The sequence below is a fragment of the Panthera pardus genome, unplaced genomic scaffold (assembly GCF_024362965.1).
Source record: "Panthera pardus isolate Hobbes unplaced genomic scaffold, ASM2436296v1 HiC_scaffold_122, whole genome shotgun sequence".
Classification (NCBI taxonomy): Eukaryota; Metazoa; Chordata; class Mammalia; order Carnivora; family Felidae; genus Panthera; species Panthera pardus.
The window spans coordinates 260483-288050 of NW_026526680.1; the positions used below are offsets into that span (position 1 = coordinate 260483).

Below are 27568 nucleotides of genomic sequence, written 5' to 3' on the forward strand. Positions count from 1 at the left end.
TAGCTACTTCTTTTATTAGTCCGGAAGCTGTAATTCCCTGGGACATCAATATTTTCCGTGGTTCATGTTGTTTTCTGCCTGGATGAGTCTTCTCTACCTAGAGTGCCCTGTGTAAACTCCACCTATCCTTTATCTCATATCAATTATTATCTCTAGAGGAAAGCTTTCTTGACCTCAGCATAGAATGTGCCATCCACCTGATGGCAATAGTCCATGAGGTATAAAAAATGACAGTATCCCAGCACTAATAATATTTCATTTTAAAACTGATTCTTATAAAAAAAATGTCCCCTTTAAACTGAGCTTATTAAGAGCTGACTTTTTAAAATCCCTGTTTCTTGGGGCGCCTGGGTGGTTTGGTCGGTTAAGCGTCCGACTTCAGCTCAGGTCATGATCTCACGGTCCGTGGGTTCGAGCCCCGCGTCGGGCTCTGTGCTGACAGCTCAGAGCCTGGAGCCTGCTTCCGATTCTGTGTCTCCCTTTCTCTGACCCTCCCCCATTCATGCTCTGTCTCTCTCTGTCTCAAAAATAAATAAACGTTTAAAAAAAAAAAAATTTAAAAAAAATAAAATCCCTGTTTCTTGCACCAGAGAAGATACTCAAAATTGTTGCTCACAGAATAAAACAAAGAATAATAACCATCAGGAAACTCATATTAAAAACAAGTGTTGCATACACATTTGTTTTAAAAGTTGACAGGGAATATATAAAAACTGATAGAGAAAACAAATAACCTTTTTATTCCTCTATATTTTAAGCAGTGTTGCACTATGGTAAGGAATATAAAATTCAAATCAAGATTTTTCCAATTCTCTGTTCACATGGAAAAACTCCCCCAGGGGCGCCTGGGTGGCTCGGTCGGTTAAGCGTCCGACTTCGGCTCAGGTCATGATCTCGCGGTCCGTGAGTTCGAGCCCCGCGTTGGGCTCTGTGCCGACAGCTCAGAGCCTGGAGCCTGTTTCGGATTCTGTGTCTCCCTCTCTCTCTGCTCCTCCCCTGTTCATGCTCTGTCTCTCTCTGTCTCAAAAATAAATAAATGTTAAAAAAAAAATTTAAAAAAAAAAAAAGAAAAACTCCCCCAATACAAAATATAAGGAGGAAAAAATATATATAATATATGTAGGCCTCAAGGTACAAAATTTTGTGCCAACACAGCTATGACATACACTAGTTTGCGTGGTAGAAAGGTTAAGTGATAGCAAAATAATAAAATCACATCACCAATATTATCATCAACAGCATCATGATTACTACCATTTCTATAGGGCTCCATAGTTTCTAAAGTTTCCGTAGAGTTTCAGTAGTTACAGCATTTCCTTTATCAGTCTGGCTCATTATTCTTGTGAAATGCGTGTGCCTGATACTCACACATATATCCTAGGCCTGTGATCCCCAGCAGGAGGCATAAACATAAAAATCCCAGGGTTAATGCAACGATATGCCATGGAAATCCTGTCCAAAATCAGAGAGCAAAATATACAGTAAGCATTGAGCACAGCAAGGTCCTCGGAATTAGAACAAAATGGAATCGCATTCTGGAATTTAAAATGAATAGCGCGATTTACGGTGGTCACAAATCTCATAGCTATTACATTTAAATACACCCATTGACATATTGAGCACCAGACAGAGAGCATCAAATATGTACAGACACCATTATCACGATTTCACTAGTTTTTACTTGACATCGTGGTGTTTTCAGATATCAGGAAAACAAACTAAAAACCTTTACCTCTCCTTTTAACCATTGGACGTCTTTTGTCCTGTTGCCTTGAATGGACTGATTGCAGCTCTGTGTATGTTACTCTCTCCTCACTCATTTCTGAGGGCTGCAGTCAAACAACACGGCTCGATTCCTACGCAATAGTTCATGAGGCACAAAAAATGACAGTATTCATGAAGTGACAGGGACAGCTACATGAATGGTAAGCATGTTCATCTGACATAAGCAACGTAAATGATTATCTTCGAATATTAGGAAAAATTTATTTCAGTTTTTCTTTGTACTACCTTTTAACAGATGGTTAATAATGGTCCACTATGCTTACAAGCATGTTATGTTAAGCTCTTGCTGTGTTTAAAATAACTGAATTCATTGCCAAATTTTTAAAAAGGATATATTCCAGCCTCACCTAAAAATCTACATTTATATCATCATTTGAAAATTCATGTTTCACTACTTAGTGTCTGGGTTATGCCCAAATGGCAAATATATTGACACCAAATAGACTAAGCCACTGCTTAGTAAGGACACACACACACCAACTGGACAAAAACCGTGCCTGCCACATTGCTTATGTCCGAGTCTGCTCATTCATTCACATTATCCCTTGAAAATCATAATCGGTGGTTCTTGACTCCTTTTTACAGTGTAACGAAAAGGCGGAGACCGTAAGATTCAAGGAAAGCGAGGTTAGGACTACATTAAATGAGGGAGGCATAATTTGTCCTTCTAACAACAGTGCTGCACAGTGATGCTCTTATTTGTAGATGCGGAAAACTGAGGCTCTGGGAGCATAAACAGTATTCTCAAGGTCAGAAGCCTAGTAAATGGTGCTCTTGAGTTAAAATAAATATATATAAGTAAATATATATACAATACATTAAATGTAGTCTAGATCAAATATAGATATAACATATTATATGTTATATTTAACTATACAATAAATACATATTTAGTTCAAGTATCTATATTACATGTAACTTATTTATATGGACCCAAACTATGATCCTTCACTTACCCTTTGTTTATATAAATAATACTTTCTAAAAAATACCTAATAATCTCTTTCTCCTAGAAAAATATTTATATACATAGGGATTACAAGTGAGAAAGCGTTTTTCCCAAAAGAATATTTTGATACATGTATAAACAACCAGATAACTGTTCTTCCTAAATAGATCGGACTCTTGGGTTTTGAAAATATCTTAATATTTCCCCATTTAATTACTTTCAGATGTCAGTGAACCTGAACAATCATCAATGATAAAATGTGTAAACATATTGTCATTAGTTTTTCAGAAAAAGATTCTCTCTACCAAAATGGCAAATTATAAGGTAAATCTTGTCATAAGGTCGTCTTCCAAGCTAACAGACTTTTGTTTAATTGTATTTTAATTAAATATCTGCATAATAAAATAAGAAAATAAATTTATAACTAGAAACCTGGGTTCATTTTGATAGAAAAGTAATCATACTGTCAAAGCATTAAACTTTTTTAGGATACTTAATGAAAGAAGAGGGACTTGCCAATCAGTTTAGGAGATAAGAGAAAAAAGCCCCACAGATTTGTTTGTCTGAAAAAGGATTAAATATTCTTTAAAATATCTAAGGATTAAAAAAAATCATAGCATAGGAAATGTTTCGACCCAACTCATTCTCATACTCGTTTTCTCACTTGCAGAATAAAGTTAACGTTCAATATGGATTAACACGGATCCAGGAGTCAGTTTTTGGGGCAACAGTCCAAAGGCCTCCCAACTTTGTCCACAGCTTTCCCATAGCAAACAGGCACGGGTCACCCAACCACGCTGGCTGCAATACCTCATCATACCTGGGGTTTCACAGCCGGAAAAGAGCTTGGTCAGGATCACAGCTATGATGATGTGCTGGCTCTGGGGGCCTTTCGCCTCTGCCCTGCCTCCAGAAGGTACTAGTTGACGTGCTTGACTGACTCTCAGAGAGACCGTGTCAGGAGAAAGATAGCCGATGGCCATGTGACATTAGATACTCCCCCGCATGGTTTCCACTGGCCTCAGGGTCTCCTTTACTCCTGCACTCTGTGTCAGACAGGAGTCCTAGAGACCTCAAAGGCTGAAGTTTTCAGACATTCTGTGGATCAGTACAACCCTGAGCTTTAGCAGTTACCTTGAAGCATAAAAACAAAAAGGCATTCTAAAATCTCATGAGGTTAGGTAATGCTTAACAATAAAATTTAAAGACTACTAAAAATAAAAGGGATATACCCATATTCTACCTGGTATGATTTATACGTCTTCTTTTTACAGAATGAAGAGAAGTTCCCAATTATAAATATATATGGCAAAATATATATTTATAGAATGAAGATAAGCTCCCATTTATAAATATATATATATACATATATATGGCAAAAGTAGATAAATAGCAAAGTGTGCATAAATATTAGCCTGGTTTTTTTTTTAACAAAATCCTAAGGATATCCAGATTGCTTAATATATTACAAACCCTAAACCTAAAAATTGAGATCAATGATTTGAAAAATATCACATTTCTACTTATTTCTGTGTTCTCTTTAAATTGCTTGAAGAAGCAGACTCTTTACATAAAAAAAAAAAAAAAAAAACTTAGGACAAAACAAAGACACATGATTAAAATATTGAATACATTTGACCGTACTCCTTTGAAACCATCAAAGCCAAATTCATCTGTTCCACTATTTGTAGCAAATATTATCAGAGCATGTTTGTTTTTTTAAATAATGAGTGTAAGCAATTATATTTATTGTATAAAGGTAGACTTGACAAGGTTAACATTAAGAACGTTGTCGAACTTAAACACTTGTAAGACAGTGGCAATATCTACCTTTTGTTACATTTATATGATTTTTAAGTACAAAAGTAAATATACACACACAGACATGCCCTAAAGCTGAGCAATGAGCTGTTTTCAGGATAGTTTATGAAATGCTTTTATTTTGTTTCTTAAATATAAAAATATATGGTTATAATATAAAAGTACATACTTATTCATATTATAAAATAGGTTTTATATATGAAAAATTGTATGTAATTTAAATTTTATAACGTGGATTACCTGGTATTATCCCTGTTGGATTGTATAATCTGTTTATGCTGTTACACACGAAATGCAGATATTTTACCCAGTGTGAGTTAGCCTGTTTGCTTGAGGCATCTCAAAGCAGCCATTTAGAATCTAGAGGAAAAAATCAACTCTCTGAAAGCATGTTTTAAAATACATTATTTGTGGGGTGCCTGGGTGGCTCAGTCGGTTAAGCGTCTGACTTCGGCTCAGGTCATGATCTCACAGTTTCTGAGTTCAAACCGCACGTCGGGCTCTGGGCTGACAGCTCAGAGCCTGGATCCTGCTTCACATTCTGTCTGTCTCTCTCTCTCTCTCTGCTCTTCCCCTACTTTTTCTCTCTCTCTCACTCTCAAAAATAAATAAACAGTAAAAGACATTATTTTTTCAATGCAGTGAGCAGCTCTATGCCCTGTTTAACCCTACAAGTAAGTGTTAGGCAGGAACAAAAGCAGGAACCATATGATATGGTTTTGTCATATCAACCATATTGATCTGTCCATCTGAAAGGCCCCCAATGCTGTGAAGCTTCAAGCATCTTCTTAGAAATGTGCACTAATAACAATAAATCCACCTCGATGCCAGCCACACCAGGGGAAGTCTTTTCAAAAGCACTTCCTCCTGGTTGGAGCTCCCTTTTCCATCACTCCCAAACCACAACTGTCTCATCCTCTTCTAAATACCAGTCAGGTATCCTCTTCTAAAGACATGTGAAGCCTCTAGATTTCTTTTCTCTGGTTTGCCTTTGGCTCACGCTGTTTCTTTTTAAGATCTAGCTCATTGCTTTCAGGAAGTAGGTTTCTGACATAAATAGAGATAAGAAAGCATTCTACAAATTTCCCATGCGACAGGGCTCTCTCTTAAAGGCAAACACGTTTTTCAAGCATGCCTATGGACAGTGATCTGCCAGGCCCGGGGTGTAATTCCTCTGCACGGCAGCCAGACATCTCTATCTACGCCTAATGTCAAATTCCCCAGTGCCAAACGATATCATTTAAGAGAAATGTATTTCATTTCTTTTGCTACCAACTATTATATACCTCACTGGTAAGGAATGATTAAGCCAGCCCATGGACTTTGGACGTGTATTTTAGAGGGTGAAGAGTATGACCTCTAAACTCTCAAGGCAGGGCTGTCTTCCGGGTTATGGGTGATAAGACCCGCTGCAGTTTACTCCCCTTGTGCTTCCGAAGCAGCAGCTGAGTGAAGTGACTGACTTTGGAAGTCCCATGCTCTTCAGCAGCATCCAGCAGACCTTCTATGCAAATGAGTCTGCTGGGAGATTGGGCTTCAGGATCAGAAGCTATTAGGTGGTATTGAAAAACAGGTGTGTATGTCAGGAACCAAGCAGAAAATGGACTCTAAAAGTTAGCCCAGGTTCCAGGAATGTGTTGCCTCCAATCTTTTACAAAGTTGTTGTTTGTTTGTTTGTTTGTTTAATATTAACAAATCATCTGATACATATCTATCCCTACAAATTTGGAACAAAGCACCAATGAAAAGCAATTATTAGCAATTTCATCCTTGGGGCTCTTTAAATAAGATGCCGGCTTTATCATACCTAAAATAGAGAGAATAGGTTCTAGAAAACCTTTCAAACTATATAGCTTTAAATATTTTCTCGATAGTATTTACAGCAAGTAAAAAAAGATAGAGTATTATGGTCAGAATATAAGCATATTACTATACTTTAACATTGACTTGTTAAATTTTCTATTTTGAGGAATGAGGCTACTTTTAATTAGTTTATGATAAAAACGTTATCCCCAAAGACCTTTGTGTCTTTAAAACACCCACACACTTTTTTACCCCAACATCAATGTATTTTTAGTGCTTCTTAAAATGATTCTTATACCTCTTTTCTACTTCAACTTTTATTTATCCTATAAGGTTTCACTGAAACATCACTCATGCTCACTGTCTTTACATTCTCCAAGCCTCGCCTGCATCAAAGAAAAGTGCATACAATCATGACATCGAGCAAAAAAGCATAAGGTGGTGGAAACCACGATTTAACCCCAAGATGAAATAATCAGTAAGTAAAGTGAGAGGGGGAGAGAGAGAAGGGATGATGATAAGTCAAGAGAGCAAGCAGTGTGGTAGCAGAATCTAACTAAATTCATGTGACCTTTACAACAAAACAGGCAGACTGCATACAATTTTGAAATAATATTCCAAGAGCAAAGGTGCAAGAGGAAATAGGTTTTCGTTTGTATTTTTCGTATTATGTATTTCTTATCTACTATGCTCACGTATTTGCTCTTGTCTACTAAAATTGGGAAAAGGTGAGAGGGTATGAAGAAACCATGACTGCTGAATTCTTGGCAATGCTACAAGGCAAAAAATTGGGACAAGTGATGTACTTTGAAAATAAATAGGAGCTTGTGCAAAAAGAAATGAAAGGCATGAATGAGTGTGCTTTATTTCTGAACTTAGAGTCTTTCCATGTGTATTTGTCAAAAACACACATTAGTGCATGACATCTCAAATTATTTGGGAGCACTTCTTTTATACTTGTGCCTTTAGTAGTTAACGATTTTTCCTTCTGCAATCACTGCTTCTCTTGAAATTTTTCTTACCTTAGTTTCAAGAACAGTCTTTAGTTCTGTAAAGCATTCAGTAGAAACAGCACTATCGTTTAAATCACAAAAGATCGTTTCCTCTTAATGGGGTTTGTGAGCACAGGGCTAAGAAAGAACTCGAGACATCTTTGGTGCAAAAAGGTGATTTTATTAAAGCACGGGGACAGGACCTGTGGACAGAGAGAGGTATCCTGGGATTGTAAGAAGTGACTGATTATTTACTGTTTAGTTAGTGGGGATTAAGGACAGCGTAAGCCTCTAAGGAATTTGGAAGCAAGGTTTTCAGGGCCATGAGGAGCTAGCCACACTTAAGATAAGGTTATTTGTATTTATTTTATTTTATTTTATTTTATTTTATTTACATCTAAATTAGTCAGCATATGGTGCAACAATGATTTCAGGAGTGGATTCCTTAATGCCCCTTAACCATTTAGCCTAACCCCCTTCCACAACTCCTCCAGTAACACGCAGTTTGTTCTCCCTATTTAAGAGTCTCTTATGTTTTGTCTCCCTCCCTCTTATTCTATTTTGCTTCCCTTCCCTTCTGTTCATCGGTTCTGTGTCTTAAAGTCCTCATATGAGTGAAGTCATATGATATTTGCCTTTCTCTGACTGACTAATTTTGCTTAGGACAATATTCTCTGGCTCTATCCACATAGTTGCACTTGCCAAGAGTTCATTCTTTTGGATTGCCGAGTATTACTGCATTGTGTGTGTGTGTGTGTACACCACATCTTCTTGATCCATTCATCCATCAAAGGACATTTGGGCTCTTTCCCTACGTTGGCTATTGTTGATAGTGTCGTTATAAACATTGGGGTGCATGTGTCCTTTCAAAACAGCACAACTGTATCCCTTGGATTAATGCCTAGTAGTGTAATTCCTGGGTCATAGGGTAGTTCTATTTTTAATTTTTTGAGGAACCTCCATTAACTATATTCCAGAGTGACTGCACCGCTTTGCATTCACACCAACAGTGCAAAAGAGATCCTCTTTCTCCTCATCCTCGCCAACATCTGTTGTTGGCTGAGATGTTAATGGTTGCCATTCTGACAGGTGTGAGGTGGTTTCTCATCGTGGTTTTGGTTTGTATTCTCCTGATGATGAGTGATGAGGAGCATCTTTTCATGTGTCGGTTGGCCATCTGGATGTCTTCTTTGGAGGAGTGTCTATTCATGTGTTTTGCCCAGTTCTTCACTGGATTATTTGTTTTCTGGGTGTAGAGTTAGATAAGTTCTTTATAGATTTTGGATACTAACCCTTTGTCTGATATATCATTTGCAAATATGTTCTCCCATTCTTTCGGTTGCCTATTAGTTTTGGTGATTGTTTCCTTCCCTGTCTAGAAGCTTTTTATTTTGATGAGGTCCCAGTAATTCATTTTTGCTTTTGTTTCCCTTGCCTCCAGAGACGTGTTGAGTAAGACGTTGCTGCGGCCAAGATCAAAGAGGTTTTTGCCTGCTTTCTCCTCGAAGATTTTGATGGCTTCCTGTCTTACGTTGAGGTCTTTCATCCACTTTGAGTTTATTTTTGTGGATGGTGTAAGAAAGTGGTCCAGGTTCATTCTCCTGCATGTCGCTCTCCAGTTTCCCAGCACCACTTGCTGAAGAGATTGTCTTTATTCCATTGGATATTCCTTCCTGCTCTGTCAAAGATCGGTTGGCCTTACATTTATGGGCCCATTTCTGGGCTCTCTATTCTGTTCCATTAATCTGAGCATCTGTTCTTGTGCCAGCACTGTTTTTGTGCCATACTGCCTTGATGATACAGCTTTGCAGTATAGCTTGAAGTCTGGGATTTTGATGCCTCCTGCTTTGGTTTTCTTTTTCAAGATTTCTTTGACTCTTTGGGGTCTTTCCTGGTTGCATACCAATTTTAGGATTATTTGTTCTAGCTCTGGGAAGAATGCTAGTGTTATATCTATAGAGATTGCATTGAATATGTAGATTGCTTTGGGTAGTATCGACATTTTAACAATATTTCTTCTTCCTATCCAGGAGCATGGAATCTTTTTCCCTTTTTTTGTGTCTTCTTCAATTTCTTTCATAAGCTTTCTATAGTTTTCAGTGTATAGATTCTGCACCTTTTTGGTTACATTTATTCCTAGGTATTTTATGGGTTTTGGTGCAACTGTAAGTGGGATCGATTCCTTGATTACCCTTTCTGTCGCTTCATTGTTGGTGTATAGGAATGCAACCTATTTCTGGGCATTGCTTTTCTCTCCTGCAACTTTGCTCAATTCATGAATCACTTCTAGCAGTTTTTTGGTGGAACCCTTTGGGTTTTCCATAAGGAGTATCATGTCAACTCCGAAGAGTGAAAGTTTGACCTCCTCCTGGCCAATTTGCATGCTTTTATTTCTTTGTGTTTTCTGATTGCTGAGTTCAAATCTTCCACTACTATGTTGAATAACTGTGGTGAGAGTGGACGTTCCTGTCTTGTTCCTGACCTTAGGGAGAAAGCTTTCCATTTTTCCCCATTGAGGATGATATTAGCCTTGGGTCATTCACATATGGCTTTTTGATCTTGTGGTTTGATCCTTCTATCCCTACTTTCTTGAGGGTTTTTATCAAGAAAGGATGCTGTATTTTGTCAAATGCTTTCTCTGCATCTATTCAGAGGATTTTATTATTCTTGTCCTTTCTTTTATTGATGTGATGAATCGTATTGATTGTTTTGCAGATATTGACCCAGCCCTACATCCCAGGTATAAACTCCACTCAGTCGTGGTGAATAATTTTCTTAATGTATTGTTGGAGCTGTTTGGCTAATAGTTTTTGAGGATTTTACATCCATGTACACAGGGAAATTAGTCTGTAGTTCTCCTTTTTAGTGGGGTCTCTGTCTGGTTTTGGAATCAACATAATGCTGGCTTCATAGAAAGCGTTTGGAAGTTTTCCTTCCATTTCTATTTTTTGGAACAGTTTCAAGAGAATGGGTGTTAACTCTTCCTTAAATGTTTGGTAGAATTCCCCCTGGAAAGCCTTCTGGCCCTGGACTCTTGTTTTTTGGCAGATTTTTGATTACTAATTCGATTTCCTTACTGGTTATGGATCTGTTCAAATTTTCTATTTCTTCCTGTTTCAGTTTTGGTAGTGTATAGGTTTCGAGGAATTAGTCCACTTCATCCAGATTGCCTATTTTACTGACAAAAATTGCTCATAATATCCTCTGATGATTGATTTTATTTCTGTTGTGTTGGTTGTGACCTCTCCTCTTTCATTCTTGATTTTACTTATTTGGGTCCTTTTCTTTTTCTTCTTGATCAAACTGGCTAGTGGTTTATCATTTTTGTTAATTTCTGCTCTAATCTTTATTACTTCCTGTATTCTGCTGGTTTGGGGTGTAATTTGCTGTTCTTTTCCAAGCTCCTTAAGGTGTAAGGTTGTGTACCTGAGATCTTTCTTCTTTCTTTAGGAAGGCCTGGATTGCTATATACTTTCTTCTTTTGACCGCCTTTGTTGCGTCTCAGAGTTTTGGGGATGTGGTGCTATCATTTTCATTGACTTCCATACACTTTTTAATTTCCTCTTTAACCTCTTGGCTAGCCCATTCATTCCTTAATAAGATGTGCTTTAGGTTCCAAGTATTTGTTACCTTTCCAAATTTTTTCCTGTGGTTGATTTCAAGTTTCATAACGTTGTGGTCTGAAAACATGCATGGTATGATCTTGATATTTTTGCACTTGTTGAGGGCTGATTTGTGTCCCAGTATGTGGTCTATTCTGGAGAATGTTCCATGTGGACTGGCGAAGAATATATTCTTCTGCTTTAGGATGAAATGTTCTGAATACACTGATAAAAGTCTAGCCAGGCTTTTCAAAAAGAAAAGGGAGATGACCCAAATAGATAAAATCATGAATGAAAGTGGAATTATTGCAAAAAATCCCTCAGAAATACAAGCAATTATCAGGGAATACTATGAAGAATTATGTGCTAACAAACTGGACAACCTGGAAGAAATAGACAAATTCCTAAACACCCACACACTTCCAAAACTCAACCAGGAAGAAATAGAAAGCTTGAACAGACACATAACCAGCGATGAAATTGAATCAGTTAACAAACATCTCCCAACAAACAACATTCCAGGACCAGATGGCTTCCCAGGGGAGATCTACCAGGCTTTTAAAGCAGAGATAATACCTAACCTTCTCAAGCTGTTCCAAAAAATAGAAAGGTAAGGAAAACTTCCAGACTCATTCTATGAAGCCAGCATTACTTTCATTCCTAAACCAGGCGGAGGCCCAGGGGAAAAAAAAAAAACCCTACAGGCCAATATCCCTGATGAATATGGATGCAAAAATCCTCAATAAGATGCTAGCAAATCGATTTAGACAGCATATAAAAAGAATTATACACAATGATCAAGTAGGATGCATTCCTGGACTGCAGGGCTGGTTCAACATTCGCAAATCAATCAATTTGATACATCACATTAATAAAAGAAAAGATAAGAACCATATGATCCTGTCTATGATGCAGAAAAAGCATTCAACAAAATTCAGCATCCTTGCTTAACAACCCTTGAGAAAGTCGGGATAGAAGGAACACAAAGATCATAAAAGCCATTTATGAAAAGCCCACAGCTAATATCATCCTCAAAGGAAAAAAAACTGACAGCTTTCCCCCTGAGACCAGGAACACGACAGGGACATCCACGCTCATCTCTGCTGTTTAACATAGTGTTGGAAGTGCTAGCATCAGCAATCAGACAACAAAAGGAAATCAAGGCATCAAAATAGGCAATGATGATGTCAAGCATTCACTTTTTGCAGGTGACATGATATTATAGGTGGAAAACCCGATAGACTCCACCAAAAGTCTGATAGAACTGTTACATGAATTCAGCCTAGTCGCAGGATACAAAATCAATGTACAGAAATCAGTTGCATTCTTATACACTAATAATGAAGCAACAGAAAGACAAATAAAGAAACTGATCCCATTCACAATTGCACCAAGAAGCATAAAATACCTAGGAATAAACTTAACCACAGATGGAAAAGATGTGTTTGCTGAGCACTATAGCTTATGAGGGTATTGAAGAAGACATAAAGACATGGAAAAACCTTCCATGCTCATGGATTGGAAGAATAAATATTGTGGATGGCGGCGTAGGAGGACGCTGGGCTCACCGCACGTCCTGCCGATCACTTAGATTCCACCTACACCTGCCTAAATAACCCAGAAAACCGCCAGAGGATTAGCAGAATGGAGTCTCCGGAGCCAAGGGCAGACGAGAGGCCCACGGAAGAGGGTAGGAAGGGCGGCGAGGCGGTGCGCCCTCCACGGACTGGCGGAAGGGAGCCGGGGTGGAGGGGCAGCTCGCCGGCCAAGCAGAGCCCCCGAGTCTGGCTGGCAAAAGTGGAGGGGCCTGACGGACTGTGTTCCGACATCAAGCGCAATTTAGCGTCTGGGAGGTCATAAGGTAACAGCTCTGCTCAGAAAGCCGGAAGGCTGGAGGACAAAGGGAGGGAGAGCTGCTGAGCCCCCGGACGACAGAGCTCAGCTTGGCGGGGAACAAAGGCGCTCGCCAGCGCCATCTCCCCCGCCCATTCCCCAGCCAAAATCCCAAAGAGAACAAGTTCCTGCAAGGGAACTTGCTCGCTCCGCGCAAACACCCAACTCTGTGCTTCTGTGGAGGCAAATCTCCGGCAGCGGATCTGACTCCCTCCCGCTGCCACAGGGCCCCTCCTGAAGTGGATCACCTAAGGAGAAGCGAGCTAAGCCTGCCCCTCCTGCCCCCGTGCACCTTGCCTACCCACCCCAGCTAATACGCCAGATCCCCAGCACCACAAGCCTGGCAGCGTGCAAGTATCCCAGACGGGCCATGCCACCCCACAGTGAATCCCGCCCCTAAGACAGGGGAAGAGAAGGCACACACCAGTCTGACTGTGGCCCCAGCGGTGGGCTGGGGGCAGACATCAGGTTGGACTGCGGCTCCGCCCACCAAATCCAGTTATACACCACAGCACAGGGGAAGTGCCCTGCAGGTCCTCACCACTCCAGGGACTATCCAAAATGACCAAACGGAAGAATTCCCCTCAGAAGAATCTCCAGGAAATAACAACAGCTAATGAACTGATCAAAAAGGATTTAAATAATATAACAGAAAGTGAATTTAGAATAATAGTCATAAAATTAATCGCTGGGCTTGAAAACAGTATAGAGGACAGCAGAGAATCTCTTGCCACAGAGATCAAGGGACTAAGGAACAGTCACGAGGAACTGAAAAGCGCTTTAAAAGAAATGCAAAACAAAATGGAAACGACGACGGCTCGGATTGAAGAGGCAGAGGAGAGAATAAGTGAACTAGAAGATAAAGTTATGGAAAAAGAGGAAGCTGAGAGAAAGAGAGATAAAAAAATCCAGGAGTATGAGGGGAAAATTAGAGAACTAAGTGATACACTAAAAAGAAATAATATACGCATAATTGGTATCCCAGAGGAGGAAGACAGAGGGAAAGGTGCTGAAGGGGTACTTGAAGAAATTATAGTTGAGAACTTCCCTGAACTGGGGAAGGAAAAAGGCATTGAAATCCAAGAGGCACAGAGAACTCCCTTCAGACGGAACTTGAATCGATCTTCTGCACGACATATCATAGTGAAACTGGCAAAATACAAGGATAAAGAGAAAATTCTGAAAGCAGCAAGGGATAAACGTGCCCTCACATATATATGTGAAAAGGGAGTCACATATATATGTGAAAGGGAGACCTATAAGACTCGTGACTGATCTCTCTTTTGAAACTTGGCAGGCCAGAAAGGCTTGGTACGATATCTTCAGTGTGCTAAACAGAAAAAATATGCAGCCGAGAATCCTTTATCCAGCAAGTCTGTCATTTAGAATGGAAGGAGAGATAAAGGTCTTCCCAAACAAACAAAAACTGAAGGAATTCGTCACCACTAAACCAGCCCTACAAGAGATCCTAAGGGGGATCCTGTGAGACAAAGTACCAGAGACATCGCTACAAGCATAAAACATACAGACATCACAATGACTCTAAACCCGTATCTTTCTATAATAACACTGAATGTAAATGGACTAAATGCGCCAACCAAAAGACATAGGGTATCAGAATGGATAAAAAAACAAGACCCATCTATTTGCTGTCTACAAGAGACTCATTTTAGATCTGAGGACACCTTTAGATTGAGAGTGAGGGGATGGAGAACTATCTATCATGCTCCTGGAAGCCAAAAGAAAGCTGGAGTAGCCATACTTATATCAGACAAACTAGACTTTAAATTAAAGTCTGTAACAAGAGATGAAGAAGGGCATTATATAATAATTACAGGTTCTATCCATCAGGAAGAGCTAACAATTATAAATGTCTATGCGCCGAATACCGGAGCCCCCAAATATATAAAACAATTACTCATAAACATGACCAACCTTATTGATAAGAATGTGGTCATTGCAGGGGACTTTAACACCCCACTTACAGAAATGGATAGATCATCTAGACACACAGTCAATAAAGAAACAAGGGCCCTGAATGATACATTGGATCAGATGGACTTGACAGATATATTTAGAACTCTGCATCCCAAAGCAACAGAATATACTTTCTTCTCGAGTGCACATGGAACATTCTCCAAGATAGATCATATACTGGGTCACAAAACAGCCCTTCATAAGTTTACAAGAATTGAAATTATACCATGCATACTTTCAGACCACAATGCTATGAAGCTTGAAATCAACCACAGGAAAAAGTCTGGAAAACCTCCAAAAGCATGGAGGTTAAAGAACACCCTACTAACGAATGAGTGGGTCAACCAGGCAATTAGAGAAGAAATTAAAATATATATGGAAACAAACGGAAATGAAAATACAACAATCCAAATGCTTTGGGATGCCGCGAAGGCAGTCCTGAGAGGAAAATAAATTGCAATCCAGGCCTGTCTCAAGAAACAAGAAAAATCCCAAATACAAAATCTAAGAGCACACCTAAAGGAAATAGAAGCAGAACAGCAAAGGCAGCCTGAACCCAGCAGAAGAGAAATAATAAAGAAGAGAGCAGAAATAATATAGAACCTAAAAAACTGTAGAGCAGATCAACAAAACCAAGAGTTGGTTTTTTAAAAAAATAAAATTGACAAACATCTAGCCAGGCTTCTCAAAAAGAAAAGAGACATGACCCAAATAGATAAAACCATGAATGAAAATGGAATTATTACAACCAATCCCTCAGAGATACAAACAATTATCAGGGAATACTATGAAAAATTATATGCCAACAAATTGGACAACCTGGAAGAAATGGACAAATTCCTAAACACCCACACTCTTCCAAAACTCAATCAGGAGGAAATAGAAAGCTTGAACAGACCCATAACCAGCGAAGAAATTGACTCTGTTATCAAAAATCTCCCAATAAGAGTCCAGGACCAGATGGTTTCCCAGGGGAGTTCTACCAGACGTTTAAAGCAGAGATAATACCTATCCTTCTCAAGCTATTCCAAGAAATAAAAAGGTAAGGAAAACTTCCAGACTCATTCTATGAAGCCAGTATTACTTTGATTCTTAAACCAGACAGAGACCCAGTAAAAAAAGACAACTACAGGCCAATATCCCTGATGAATATGGATGCAAAAATTCTCAATAAGATACTAGCAAATCGAATTCAATGGCATATAAAAAGAATTATTCGCCATGATCAAGTGGGATTCATTCCTGGGATGCAGGGCTGGTTCAACATTCACAAATCAATCAACGTGATACATCACATTAACAAAAAAAAAAAAGAGAAGAACCATATGATCCTGTCAATCGATGCAGAAAAGGCCTTTGACAAAATCCAGCACCCTTTCTTAATAAAAACCCTGGAGAAAGTCGGGATAGAAGGAACATACTTAAAGATCATAAAGGCCATTTATGAAAAGCCCACAGCTAACATCATCCTCAACGGGGAAAAACTGAGAGCTTTTTCCCTGAGACCAGGAACACGACAGGGATGCCCACTATCACCGCGGTTGTTTAACATAGTGCTGGAAGTTCTAGCATCAGCAATCAGACAACAAAAGGAAATGAAAGGCATCAAAATTGAGAAAGATGAAGTCAAGCTTTCGCTTTTTGCAGATGTCATGATATTATACATGGAAAATCCAATAGATCCACCAAAAGTCTGCTAGAACTGATACATGAATTCAGCAAAGTTGCAGGATACCAAATCAATGTACAGAAGTCAATTTCATGCTTATACACTAATAATGAAGCAACAGAAAGACAAATAAAGACATTGTTCCCATTCACAATCGCACCAAGAGGCATAAAATACCTAGGAATAAATCTAACCAAAGATGTAAAAGATCTGTATGCTGAAAACTATAGAAAGCTTATGAAGGTAATTGAAGAAGATATAAAGAAATGGAAAGACATTCCTTGCTCATGGGTTGGAAGAATAAATATAGTCAAAATGTCAATACTACCCAAAGCTATCTACACATTCAATGCAATCCCACTCAAAATTGCACCAGCATTCTTCTCGAAACTAGAACAAGCAATCCTAAAATTCCTATGGAACCACAAAAGGCCCTGAATAGCCAAAGTAATTTTGAAGAAGAAGACCAAAGCAGGAGGCATCACAATCCCAGACTTTCGCCTCTACTACCAAGCTGTAATCATCAAGACAGCATGGTATTGGCATAAAAACAGACCAATGGAATGGAATAGAAACCCCAGAACCAGACCCACAAACGTATGGTGAACTCATCTTAGACAAAGCAGGAAAGAACATCCAATGGAAAAAAGTCTCTTTAACAAATGGTGCTGGAAGAACTGGACAGAGACATGCAGAAGGTTGGAAATAGACCACTTTCTCACACCATTCACAAAAATAAACTCAAAATGGATAAAGGACCTGAATGTGAGACAGGAAACCATCAAAACCTTAGAGGAGAAGGCAGGAAAAGCCTCTCTGACCTCAGTCGTAGCAATCTCTTACTCGGCACATCCCCAAAGGCAAGGGAATTAAAAGCAAAAGTGAATTACTGGGACCTTATGAAGATAAAAAGCTTCTCTGCACAGCAAAGGAAACAACCAACAAAACTAAAAGGCAACCAACGGAATGGGAAAAGAGATTGGCAAATGACATATCGGACAAAGGGCTAGTATCCAAAATCTATAAAGAGCTCACCAAACTCCACACCCGAAAAACAAATAACCCAGTGAAGAATTGGGCAGAAAACATGAATAGACACTTCTCTAAAGAAGACATCCGGATGGCCAACAGGCACATGAAAAGATGTTCAACGTCGCTCCTTATCAGGGAAATACAAATCAAAACCGCACTCAGATATGACGTCACGCCAGTCAGAGGGGCCAAAATGAACAAATCAGGAGACTATAGATGCTGGAGAGGATGTGAAGAAACGGGAACCCTCTTGCACTGTTGGTGGGAATGCAAATTGGTCAGCCGCTCTGGAAAGCAGTGTGGAGGTTCCTCAGAAAATTAAAAATAGACCTACCCTATGACCCAGCAATAGCACTGCTAGGAATTTATCCAAGGGATACAGGAGTACTGATGCATAGGGGCACTTGTACCCCAATGTTTACAGCAGCACTCTCAACAATAGCCAAAATATGGAAAGAGCCTAAATGTCCATCAACTGATGAATGGATAAAGAAATTGTGGTTTATATACACAATGGATACTACATGGCAATGAGAAAAAATGAAATATGGCCTTTTGTAGCAACGTGAATGGAACTGGAGAGTGTGATGCTAAGTGAAATAAGCCATACAGAGAAAGACAGATACCATATGGTTTCACTCTTATGTGGATCCTGAGAAACGTAATAGAAACCCATGGGGGAGGGGAAGGAAAAAAAAAAAAGAGTTTAGAGTGGAAGAGAGCCAAAGCATAAGAGACTGTTAAAAACTGAGAACAAACTGAGGGTTGATGGGGGGTGGGAGGGAGGGGAGGGTGGGTGATGTGTATTGAGGAGGGAACCTTTTGGGATGAGCACTGGGTGTTGTATGGAAACCAATTAGACAGTAAATTTCATACATTAAAAAAAATAAATAAATAAAAGGAAGAATAAATATTGTTAAAATGTTAATACTACCCAAAGATATGTACACATTCAATGTAATCCCAATCAATATTGCACCAGCATTCTTCTCGAAGCTAGAACAACCAATCCTAAAATTTTATGGACCCACAAAAGACCCTGAATAGCCAAAGTAATTTTGAAGAGGACCAAAGTGGGAGGCATCACAGTCCCAGACTTTAGCCTCTACTACAAACCTGTAATCATCATGACTGCATGGTATTGGCACCAAAATAGACACATAGACCAAAGGAATAAAATAGAAACCCCAGAATTAGACCCACAAAAGGATGGCCAACTCATCTTTGACCAAGCAAGAAAGAATATCCAATGGAAAAAAGACAGTGTCTTTAACAAACGGTGCTGGGAGAACTGCACAGCAACATGCAGAAAGATGAAACTAGACCACTTTCTTACACCATTCACAAGAACAAACTCAAAATGGATAAAAGACCTGAATGTGAGACAGGAAAGCATCAAAACCCTAGAGGAGAAAGCAGGAAAAAACCTCTCTGACCTCAGCCACAGCAATTTTTTACTTGACACATCGCCAAAGGCAAGGGAATTAAAAGCAAAAAGGAACTATTGGGATCTTATGAAGATAAAAAGCTTCTGCACTGCCAAGGAAACAATCAACAAATCTAAAAGGCAACCAACGGAATGGGAAAAGAGATTGGCAAATGACATATCGGACAAAGGGCTAGTATCCAAAATCTATAAAGAGCTCACCAGACTCCACACCCGAAAAACAAATAATCCAATGAAGAAATGGACAGAAAGCATGAATAGACACTTCTCTAAAGAAGACATCCAGATGGCCAACAGGCACGTGAAAAGATGCTCAACGTCGCTCCTCATCAGGGAAATACAAATCAAAACCACACTCAGATATGACGTCACGCCAGTCAGAGTGGCTAAAATGAACAAATCAGGAGACTATAGATGCTGGCGAGGATGTGGAGAAACAGGAACCCCTTGCACTGCTGGGGGGAATGAATCCTGGTGTAGCCGCTCTGGAAAACAGTGTGGAGGCTCCTCAGAAAATTAAAAATAGAATTACGCTATGACCAAGCAATAGCACTGCTAGGAATTTACCCAAGGGATACGGGAGTGCTGATGCATAGGGGCACTTGTACCCCAATGTTTATAGCAGCACTTTCAACAATAGCCAAATTATGGAAAGACCCTAAACGTCCATCAACTGTTGAATGGCTAAAGCAATTGTGGTTTATATACACAATGGAATACTACGTGACAATGAGAAAGGATGAAATACGGCCTTTTGTAGCAACGTGGATGGAACTGGAGAGTGTGATGCTAAGTGAAATAAGTCTTAAAGAGAAAGACTGATACCATATGTTTTCACTCTTATGTGGATCCTGAGAAACTTAACAGAAGACCATGTGGGAGGGGAAGGGGAAAAAAAGTTACAGAGAGGGAATGAGGCAAACCATGTGAGACTCTTAAAAACTGAGAACAAAAAACTGAGGTTTGATGGGGGGTGGCAGGGAGGGGAGAGTGGGTGATGGGTGTTGAGGAGAGCACCTCTTGGGATAAGCACTGGGTGTTGTATGGAAACCAGTTTGACAATAAATTTCATATTAAAAAAGATAATAATAATAAAAAGTTCTCGAGATAGTGTCTCAGCAGACTTTCAGGGATTATGGAAAATCACTACACATCTGGCACCAGGCTTCGTCCTCAACGACCTTGCGCCACTACCAGTGAATGTGGCTGACTTCCGGGGTCTGCTGGGACCAGGTGGCTCCAACAGTCTCTACCAAATGTCCTTGCAGCAGTGGAATTGCTTTTCCCCATGTGGCCCGAGGACCTCCCAGACCCCACTCTGCTCCTGGGGATTCGCCCTTCCCATCGGAGCACCACCAGGTATGGAGCTGCAGAGTTGCAGACTTTGTGCTTCCCTTGTTTACAGTCTTAATGGAATTTAAACCCTCTCCTTTCTCTTTTTTTAGTTTAGTCCCTGTGGCTGTTTCCAATTTTCCACTTTCTCTCCAGCTGCTTTGGGGGAGGGGTGCTTTTCCTGTATTTTACTCCCCACCCCCCGCCCCGTCTCTGTCCTCTCTCCACCCGCAAAACACCTCCCTTCCCAAGGCTTCTCACTCCCCAAGTTCACCTCTCTGTGCCACGTACCTGCTGAATTCTGGGTGCAGGTTGTGCAGATTGTTGTGTTAATCCTCCAGTCAGTTTTCTAGGTGTGTGGGATGGTTCAGTGTTGGTCTGGCTGTATTTCATGGACATGAGACACACAAAAAACTTCCATGCTGTTCTGCCATCTTCTGTCCTAAGAAACTCTTAATTAACCTGAGGTTGAATTTTTTTCTCCCATGCAGTCTTCTAAAACCTGTAAGTTTACATTGAATTCTACACTCCAAGGCAAGTTAATCTTTTTTAGATGGCTTGAATTCCTTCCTTTAAGTTTTTGCATATAAGTGTCTAATGATTCCCGTATCACTTGCTGAAAGCAACATTGTCCTATTGAAATATCATTGGCGCTTTTGCCAAAAGTCAATTGACACTTTATTTGTCAATCTATTTCTAAACTCTCTATGCTGTTCCATTGATCTGAGTAACTATCTTCTTTCATCAGTTTCTTTTATCTTAAGTAGGGTTCATGCTCAGCGTGGAGCCCAGTGTGGGGCTGGAACTCATGAACCTGAGATATGACATGAGCTGAGATCGAGTCAGACACTTAACCCACTGAGCTACCCAGGTGTCCTACAGATATCTTGATTATTGTGCCCTTGTGCTAGTCTTCAAGTATCGTAATTTGTGTTCTCCTACTTTGTTCTTTCTCCAGTTTCCATTGACTTTTTTTTTTAAAAGTTCAGGTAGTGACCATATTTAATTAGAATTAGAATACCCAGTTAAAGGAATCTGGGCTCCTTGCAGAAATAGTTGATTATAAGTCAGAGGTAGGACACATGCAAGGTGAGCCTGGAACATGTGTACTGCTAGAAAAGAGGGGACTACTTAACATAATGTGGGATGGTCAAACGGATCGAGAGACCAGACGAACGAATTCCCAATGGCTAAAGCAACAGCAATTTAAGCAACAAAATAAATAACAAAATAAATAAAGTGCCATTGTACTATAAACCAAAATAAAAAATAAATATCCATCAGCCCATACCAGGATAAAAGAATTGATCAAATAAATACATGGGGGCAATGAGACAAAATTTGCATGCAGAATTCCAAATACAGCTCCAGGTATCATTCTACTCCTGCTTCAAGGAGACGGGTATAACTCCTCGCTCTCTAAGTACGCACTGCACATAATGATTTCCTTCCAAAAACTCATTACAGAATCATATGGAAGGGAAAACAAAGAATAACTTTACAATGGAACACTTGGCAAATAGTACCGGACTGAAGAAAGTTATCATCAACAGTGACAGGCCATATTCATAGCATGCGCTCTTGATATAATAATGTGATAAAAGTGACTCTGGGCCTGTGTGGGCTTCCTCCCCAAATATATGATCCCGGTCTACGCATGAGAAAAATACCAGACCAATCTCAACTGAAGGATATATTTTTTTAAGTACCTAGAAAGTCCTCCTCAAAACTATTCACATCACCAAGAACAAGGAAAATCTGTAACACCCAGGGGGAACCTAAGAACACATGACAGCTAACTGTGCTGTGGTAACACGGATGGGATCCTGGAATAGAAAATCTGAGTAAAGTATGCATGTTAAATCATAGATATATCACTTTTGTTTCTGAATTGTAACAAATATACACTATTAAGATAGCATGTTGATATAAGAGTACAGTGTATTTGGGAACTCTGTACTATCTTTGCATTTTCTTTCTGTACATTTAAAATTGTCCTAAAAATAACCTGTATTTAAAAAAGTAAAATCAGCATGTAGGTGACGACCAAAAAGGAAAAAATCTTACTTGGTTTTGGATTTGAATTGATTTAATCTTAGATCAACTTGGAGATATCACCATTTTGAAGCCTCCCATCTCGGACCATAGATAGTAGAGTTATCAACTTACTTGTCTTAATTTCTCTTATGAGTATTTCATAATTTTCAGCACATAGATGGTACATACATTTTGGCACATATACACTATTAATTTACTGTGATACTGCAACCAAATCAACATGAGTTTGCTCCTTGGTGAGTCACAGAAAGGAACTACACCATGTGAGTTGTCACAAAAAGGAAACTTTATTTGCAGCAAATGAGGAGATCGTGGGGAGTAACTTCCAAAGCCATGACTCCTGAAGCAGCGGTGAATAGGTTCCTTTTTTCATGTGAAAAAATGTTTAATGTTTTTTATTTTTGAAAGAGAGAGAAAGCAGAGTGTAACCAGGGGCGGGAGGGGCAGAGAGCGAGAGGGAGACACAGAACTCGAAGCAGGCTCTAGGCTCCGAGCTGTCAGCAGAGAGCCCTACTAGGAGCTCGAATTCACAATTCATGAGATCATGACCTGAGCCAAAGCGGGACGCTCGGCAGACTGAGCCACCCGGGTGCCCCTCCTTTTTTTTTTTTTTTTTTTTTTTTTTTTTTTTTTTTTTGAATTAGGATGAAAAAGAGGATCCACCTCGCCATAGATAGAGGAGGACATGACGTGAAACATGCAACTTAAGCAAACAGGTCTCCACGCACACTGTGTGCTGTGTAAGTAAGGCTTGTGATAAGGCTCCTGCTCCTCCCTGGTTCGAGATTTTAGAATTATAATGAGGTAAAGGTATCATCAATCACTCTAGAGGTCACTCCATGGTCCAACTGAGCATGTGTGAGTCAGGATGACACTCAAACTGTCCCCGGGGGATCTGGGCAGGTTGAAGCTTTTGTCAAGAGAATCACTAATGTTTGAGGGATGCTTTGCTTTCCACTTGCCAGACTTAAGAGAGACACTGGCAAGAGGATTTGCTTAAGGAAAAATGTGGGAAAAAGGTGGGGGAGTATAAGGTGGTAGGCAGTAAAGGTCACATCTTGGGGTCTAGCAGGTGACAATACTAACGTAAATGATATTTTTGTTTATTTCAATTTCCAAAAGCTTATTTTTAGCACATAGACACATTACTGAATTTTAACATACTGTCCTTGATCTGGAAACTTATGTCTTTGCAACTGGAGGTCGTTCCCTTTTGCATTCCAATCTGTATCACTTTTTTATTTCTTGCATATCGAACTGAAATGGACTCCCTTGGGATGGTGAAGAGGTGTGATGAGTCCAGATATCTTTGCTTCTTTACCGGTGTTAAGGGAAAGCACTCAATCTGTCGCTGCTGAGTAGATTACTAACTGGAGGGTTTGTTTCTTTCTAATGTCATTATCATATGGAGGAAAACCTCACTTACTCCTACTTTACTTATTCCTAGTTTACTGAGACCATTTGTCATGAAATGATGGCGACTTTGAGGTGCTTTATCTGCATCTACGAAGGCTATCATGTGGCTTTCCTTCCTCAGCCTATCAATCAAGTAAATCACCCCAATTCATTAATCTTTCACATGTGGAATAAACCCACTCCATCGTGATATATAATCTTCTCAATAAATTGCTCCATGCAATTCGATGTGCAACTATTTGTTAGGAATTTTTGCTTGTTTTGTGCACATGGGCTGTGGATTCTTGGCTATCTGGTTTCACTATCCAAGTAACACTGGCCTCACAGAATAATTTGGAACATTTTCAATTTTCTTCTGTCTCCTGGATCACTTTTTTTTCCCTTTTAAATTTGACTCTTTATTCAGTAAATATTTACAGAATTCACCAGCGAACCCATCTGAGGTTCTCTCTGGAGTGTTTTAACTACAAATTGAATAACTCATTTTAGATATACAACGAGTTCAAGTTTTCAAATTCTTCTTAAGTGTGTTTTGAAAGATCAATTCTTTCAAGAAATCAATGCCTTTCAGGTTTTAGAATTCAATGGCAAAAAATTCTTCATCATGTTCCCTTATAATCATCAGTAAATCCTTCAATGTCTGTAATAATGCTGCTCATTCATGTTTCAATTTGGTCATTTAGGCCTATTCTTGATCGGTCCAGCTGGAGGTTTATCACTGTGGTCGGCCTTTTCAAAACTCACTGCTACATTTATTTTATTATTTCTTTTATTTCCAACCTCACTGATTTCTGCATTTCATTTTATGATTTCCACCTTAATTTGATTTGGGTTTTATTTCTTTTCCTCATTCTACTTTCTCAAGGGAGAAGTTGTGATTGTTGATTGAAAACGTGCTTCCCATGGAAGCATTCTCCCTGTAAACACTGATTGAACTCAGCCTCCACATATTTTGATCTCTTGGTGATTTGCTTTCATCCAGTTCAAACTATGCCAAATTTATCCTTTAAAACAAACAACGGCAGGGACACCTGGGTGGCTCAGTCTGTTGAGCGTCCGACTTTGGCTCAGGTCACGATCTTGCGGTCTGTGAGTTCGAGCCCCGCGTCAGGCTCTCTGCTGACTGCTCAGAGCCTGGAGCCTGTTTCACATTCTGTGTCTCCCTCTCTCTCTGACCCTCCCCCGTTCATGCTCTGTCTCTCTCTGTCTCAAAAATAAATAAACGTTAAAAAAAAACAAATAAAAAGTTTTAAAGTTTTTAAATTTTTAAGTTTTTAAAGTTTTTAATAAAGTTTTAAAGTTTCTCATGACTTTCTCTGAGGCGAGGAAGAATTTAGTCCAACAAAGTAAACTAAAGAGTTTCAAATGGAGCTTGACCTTGCCACCTCACGTTTAAACTTCTCGCCTCCAAAATCATGAAAAAATAAATGTATGTTGTCCAAAGACACCCAGGTTGTGGTAGTTGTCATGGCAGCCCAAGGGGTCACTACAACACCCTGTAACCAGCACCCAGATTAGTAAACTCCATAATATCAGCACCTGAGAAATGCACCTTGGACATGGTTTCTTTCCAAGCATAACGTTGCACCATGGTAAAGACTAGTCATTTCCCATTACTATTCGTTTTACGAATAAATCCATGTGGCAGGAAATTTTGTCCCTATTTCTAATAGCATAGGTTAGACTTACCTGGTGTAGAACCTTATAAATAACTGGAACGTTACAGGAGGAGCGATTTTGTGTCTGGGGTTTTTTTGCTCAAACTTACGTTTGTGATATTAATCCATAAAGACACAAACAGACACTTTAAATGAAAGGAAATACCATAAACAAATGCTCAGAGACACAAATAACAGGACATCGTAAATTGAAGTGAATCAAATAAACATTTTTTTAATTGGTGAAGATTTTATTGGCAAAATCAAACAGACTGATAACACGTTGCGGTGGTAACCAAGAGAGGAAGCAGGAATTCTTGAATGCTGCTGACTGCAGATAGAGATGTAGAGCATCTATTGTAAATTCAACGTCTATGCAATTTCATGTGGACATATTTTGACATAGAAATGACATTGCTAGACATTTACCCTATGTATACGCCCTATGGCAAGTAATACAGTATTAAGTGCTTTCATTCACACAATTCTAAAATTCTGGGACAAACCTAAACGTCCACTGGAAATAAAACATTTATCAGTGTGATATTTGCAGAAATGTATACAAAGTAATACGGCTACCTATGTACTGATATGGAACACACGTGTGGTACATTTTCAACAGAAACATAAAGGATCGTTACTGTCGTTTGTAGCCACATAAGATTTTGTTTGGCAGACGGCCTGTGTATACTTGTACTTTACTAGAATACCTCTGGAATACTATATAAACCAGTTACATGTGTACCTTTGAGGTGGCAACTAGGTGAATACAGCACAAGATGGGTTGAGAAGATGTGTTCATCATTTAGGACCTCTTACACTGTGAACATTGCAAATGTATTCACTACCTATTTAAATCAAGATCATTTAGTTATATTCTAAATGTAAAGTCTTACACTGAAACTTTTTTCACATTCTCTGGTGGAATGATTCTTGAAATTTCAAAAAAAAAAAAAAGGTTCATTTTTGGATGGATGATTTTACTATTTCTAAAACTTACTCTTTTATCCATGCTGAAGGATATTTGAAAGATTATAATCCTTCATACGCCATGCATAGTTGACTAATTTGAGAGAATACCCTGTATTTTTCCTTACAGCTGTTAAAGAATGAAAATAGTGAACACTTGATCACAGCACTTTAATTATCAGGGCCAGAGAACTCCTTTTCACAAATGTAACGGAAACGGTTACTACAGTCAACAGTATAAATTGTTGATGGTCTCATGTGTCCACATTTCACAGGAGATAAACTCTGTTGGAAATTCCTGCACCAGAAAATTAATTCATTTTAGAAAGACATTTCTCAGGCAAAATTTATCACAAATTGAAAACATATGTGCACTTATTTCAATGGCCTTACAAATGTTGAGAGGGTCATATAGCGTTAAGATTAGGAAGCGTAATTGTATCTAAACCTAATTAAATGTTACCAATGGACCATTGGAACTAGTGAAGAAGTACAAAGGGTAGTATAGACTGGAAGGTCTAGGGAGTTATAGATATACACTTGAAATATGCTCCTAAGACTCCTGACACGTCTGGGAAGTGATCAAATAATGTTCGGGAAGTGATACACTGAAATTACATATAAACATATCTCCAAGTGCTTATAATTCAGACTGATGTGCCCAGAGCAAGCAATTCCACTGCTAGCCTCACTTTGAGGAAAAAGGGTGCTGATTTGCCTTTAAGATAGTGTGCACTTTTTCTCCACTGAGCCTAATGTCTTCGACACCAAACGAAGCATTAGACTTCGGTGAAATTGGGCAATGAGAAGGAGGTACCTGGATTTTAAATGTGAAGGCTGGGCTACACTGTCCAGAAAAAAAATGTTTCTTAGTTTTAATTTTCACCCAAATCCTCAGGAATCTGATGGGAAGTAACCATTTCAAGAAATAAAATGGAGGTGTCCCCAAATTTTTATAGTCAGCTGTTATTTCAGTAGAACTTCTTTGCAGGGGGTTCCATTGCCTTCCCTGACGCGTTATGGGTTTATTTCTGTCTCTTGAAACACTTTTCCGGGTGATGTTTTCTGGTTATCCTCTTGTCCACTTAACATGACCTTCCACATGAGGGTGTCCGAGGGCTCAGCCCTTAGATTCCCGAGAATCATCCCAGCCTCGCACTTGTCA

General features: G+C 39.3%; 1 protein-coding gene across 3 annotated transcripts in view; it reads right to left on the minus strand.

Moving 5' to 3' along the window:
* The window catches only part of LOC128776404 (C-type lectin domain family 1 member A-like), a 56066-nt gene that overhangs the window by 13308 nt on the left and 15190 nt on the right, over window positions 1–27568 (minus strand). Inside the window, exons 1-3 of one of the 3 annotated variants that reach the window (XM_053900652.1) lie at window positions 3555–3660; window positions 1733–1856; window positions 1369–1452 (exon numbers count right to left, since the gene is read on the minus strand). In XM_053900652.1, coding sequence (XP_053756627.1) covers window positions 1369–1452; window positions 1733–1820 — 172 coding nt within the window. In that variant the 5' untranslated portion in view covers window positions 1821–1856; window positions 3555–3660. Of the gene's footprint in view, window positions 1–1368; window positions 1453–1732; window positions 1857–3554; window positions 3731–27568 lie in introns of those variants that run through there. The other 2 variants (XM_053900651.1, XM_053900653.1) reach the window with 2 other exon arrangements.